The following is a 4063-nucleotide window of genomic DNA, read 5'->3' on the forward strand; positions in this document are numbered from 1 at the left end:
CTCAAAGACTCTCGCCGCGTTCGTGGGATCTTCACATCACTTTCTCGAATGCCGCAAATACCGCGTGTGGTGCCTTGAAGGCCGGGCTAACTTGGTAGTCTTCGAATCGTTCGGGTGGATGTCTGTCGTGAGCTTCACGAAGTCTAGGTCGATGCAGCGTTGACGTCTTGATTCGTTTAATACCCACCTTGTTACGCTTACGCTCTCACGTATGTCGCACATCCGATTCCCGGTGTCGTACGTGACCGATTATCTGTTCTGTAATGATCGCGAGTTCTCCCTGCTCCACAGGTACTAGCATTGTTGTGGTCTCCTTCGTACTCGACCAACTCGCGGTCATCACTTGGATCGAGTTTAAGTCGTAGTTCGACCCACCATCGTAGCCTTCCTCGCTGTCAAATCAGTAACATCTTCAACGAACTCTGCGTAAGCTTCATCTAGATCTGTGTCCGGTCCGTTGCGTCGTAACTCTCATGTTCATCGTCACTTTGATTTTGATTTACATGTAGTTCATCGTGACACCGCTAGAAACTGCTGCACTATCAGCAACTTCACCGGCTTCTGTGTGTCTGCTGACAGCAGCGGATCGTTCCCTGTCTGCAGTCGATTCGTTGTCGTGTACAATCACCGATTCGTTCTCGTTCAGGTAATTGCTTGCTGTGGCATCGTCCTCCTGCGTTTAGCAAACGCGTCAACAGAGTCGGGCAGCGAGCTGTTCTGCCGTATATCCTTCTACTCTACTGCTGCTGTCAAAGTCATCACTTGGCTCACTTGCTGCCTCAATACTCTGAAAGTCGATCTTGTGATTGGCTCTTTGATTTTCACTGCTGTGCTGTATGCCGTTCCGCAGGCTCTCTTTGTCCTAGTTCTGGCTGTTGGCTTCGGGTACCGCACTTAGCATCTCAACATCACTAATTGCTTGTGACATCTCGGCCTCAGTGTACTTTCGTTTGCTTGCGACGACTCGGCCTCATCGCCTGAGAAGTCGTCATCTCTGCTAGCTCGCCCTCTTCAACAAACCCCTGGATGTATGGAGCCAGCGCTCGACTTTACTGTGTATCCGCTTTCAAAGCGGCCTTTGTACTTGATCTTCTCATTGGTCTTCATGTCCGATACGAATCCCTTCTTGTGCTCCGAGGGAAGGTAGACTTGGCAGCCCCACCCTGTTCTCACGGTAACCAAGTAAGAAACCAGCTCGGCAGTTTATCGCCAATTTCCTTCTCTTTGACTTTCCAAATGATCGGATGTGATGGACGTCTGGTCGTACAACCGAACATCATCTCGTATGGAGTGCGTCCTGCTCCTTTGGAGAATACGCTATTCTTGACGTAGACTGAGTTCTCCGGTTGCGTCCAGAACGACTTCGGTAGGCCCAACTGACTCATCATAGTCTTAACCATCCAAATCAATGTCTGGTGGGTTCTTTCTACCAGGTTTAAATGCGAAGAATTTGGTTCAACTTATGTGTGCACAATGTCCTTCTTCTTACCAATGTGCCATGGTTCCGTTGCAGAACTCCTATCCTTTGTCGGTGCTGCACCTTTTAAATAACGCCCGATCGTGTCGTGTAGACCACATAAATCAACGCCTCAATCTAACAGCCTTAAATAACGGTCAGAAGTACTGTATAACAAACCAATCGACCGGCTGAGAGAGCTTGCAGTGGTAAAATATGAAATGGCGGACGATGCAAACAACGCTGACCTTGACAATGCAGATAGTGTCACGGGACTCGCAGTCTGCCTCGCCTCCGAGGAAGACGAGTCACGTGAAGTAGCCCGTGCCCCTGGCCCCCGCGGAGTCCGCGCTGTCAAATCGAACGCTAGCGGGATTGTACTGCATGTACACGAAAGTAATTCCGACTCCGACTACGAACGGGAAGAAGATGGAAACAGCGAGAATAAGGACGACGACGTTGCTGACGATCTGGAAGCCGAATGTACGTTAAATTGAGTCTTTATACAGTAGCTCTAATCATTTTATTTAACAAACGAAATACCTTTTGATTAGGCTTGGACCGCAATTCGAATCGGCTATCCCAGTGCAAGCGGCCTAGAGATAGTGATCAAGAAGCTGCAAATGTACTTCCCGACACTAGACCTGGTATATGCAAGTTTTCACCTTTTTTTTAATTCAACTACTAATGCTTTTACAGATGCAATTGCCAATCGAACAAGAGTGGTGAAGGGTCATTTGTGGCAGAACTGGTTTCCATTGACCGCATTCCGCGTCAGAGACGCAGCGAAACGTACAGCGAATCGGCATTATTAAAGTGTCGAGCATGTATCGAATTTACTGCCTCCTTTCCCCTTACGGGAGAGCAACGACTGGGATTCAGCTCGCAATGGCAATGGATGCATACCCCGTGAACATGACCGATAAGGTTTTGGAAGGGCGAGAACCCACAGCTACACACGAAAAGACAACTGCAACACTTTTAGACTACAACTTCGTGGTGCCAGGGGCACTTGTGAAAACTATGGATCGGGTGATCCGCACCCAGCGAGAGAAATCCGAAAGGAGTGCAAGGCAGCAGCGTCGACATGAGCTTACCGGGACGAGTCTACGCACAGCGAGCGCCACCGAGCCTGTCGACATCGTGCTGAGCTATGGTGGAGACCTGAAAAAAAATCTCCAGGTACGCGCTTTTTGCTTAAAGGTGTTATGTGAAAAAGCACCAATAAACGTAAGCCCACAATTTTATTTATCTGACATTATGTCTAACTATTCACTGCTGTCTTTGTATTATGTAGCATTTCCGTTTTTCGTATGGTTCATTTTTATTCAATAAAGAAGCAACTAGAAGCTTGGCAAGAAGATAAGCAGTGGTTGATGAAGAGCTGGAACAACGAAATACAAGCGGATCTCTTCAGCATTAAAGCAAGCGACAAAGGAAATCGCAACGATGTGTGTGCAAAGGAAGCTTTATTGAAGTACTGGACATGCAGCTTAAACGCACAATTCACGCTACCGTCCCAGAATGTGCCCGTGAAGTTTGACCAAGTTGTGGTGTAGGAATTTCCAGATTCGACCATACGCCAACCTACTTTAGGTCAAGAATCGGCTCGGTCTGATAACCCAGAGCTTATGAACAAAGGATCACGGTAAGTACTCGGCGATCTGTCCGGATATGCTACCCGGATAGCCGCTGAGCTCAACGGTCGCCGGAACTCAGCTGAAGGGTCGGCGAAACGACTACATTTCACTAGATATTTGTATGAGAAGCATAGGATTAAATAGGGGTAGCCGAAAGGGCTCCCAGAAGATAACAGAGCAGAATTTTCCTAGTCCAAGACACGTGTACACTTTTCCGGTAAGTCCCTGCATAGGGCTGGATTATGCCTGCCGTCAATACTCGAGAGGCATAGCTTGTAGGGTATTGACTGGTAGCGCCAAGAGATTAGGTCGGTCCGGGTAGGACAAAGTCTCGCTACGCGCGAAAGAAAGTCCCGCATACTCAGCGGGCCGGTACGTCGGATAGCCCGGGTGCCGTAACACTTCTAGCTGAGCAGCCTCTGCGCTCGGTGACCTGTAAAAGCGCTCGCGCGCCGTCGTCCATCCTTTGGTGGAGGGCACAGGGCTGTGAACGAGCTCAGCCGAACCAAACTCGGCGGAGCCTCGGAAGTTATCTGACTTGGTTAGTCGGAACCGAGTGGAAACGAGCCACTCGTCTGTCCCGGAAGGGCCGGACCGCGAGGGGACCACCCTCTGCGCAGGCCATACAACCGCCGACCTAACTCGGCGATTCGTTGTGGTTTGTGTAAGGAATCCACATCTGACGGTATTTGTGTGTTCTACTACACCACAACTGGTGCCGCGACCCGGGAACAGGAGTGTGTGCTTGTTTTTATAGGTGCCAGCTAACCAAGTTAAGAGGAAGAGAAGAGAAAGAGAAGAGTGAAGATGGTCAAGGGATCAGCAACTCCGAGCGATGGAAGCCCAGCGACGGCTGGAGGATCGCCTCTCGCGGGGTCGGACCCGGCGGATCAACGACTCATCGCCATGACGATGGAGGTGGGACAAACCGTCCAGTTCGACGAGGATGGCCAAGACCAGGAGAGCG

At 49.9% G+C, this 4063-nt stretch overlaps 1 protein-coding gene across 1 annotated transcript; it reads left to right on the forward strand.

Annotated features, from left to right (window-relative positions):
• Positions 1-1677: 1677 nt before the first annotated feature.
• PITG_08244 (uncharacterized protein) lies at positions 1678-3015 on the forward strand (the record flags this gene model as incomplete). Its single annotated transcript, XM_002903623.1, has 4 exons — positions 1678-1939; positions 2156-2181; positions 2255-2638; positions 2794-3015. The coding sequence occupies 4 exons, from the start codon at positions 1678-1680 to the stop codon at positions 3013-3015; spliced, it is 894 nt and encodes a 297-aa protein (XP_002903669.1).
• Between the last annotated feature and the right edge of the window lie 1048 nt (positions 3016-4063).

Source organism: Phytophthora infestans, genomic scaffold, assembly GCF_000142945.1.
Source record: "Phytophthora infestans T30-4 supercont1.13 genomic scaffold, whole genome shotgun sequence".
Taxonomy (NCBI): Eukaryota; Oomycota; class Peronosporomycetes; order Peronosporales; family Peronosporaceae; genus Phytophthora; species Phytophthora infestans.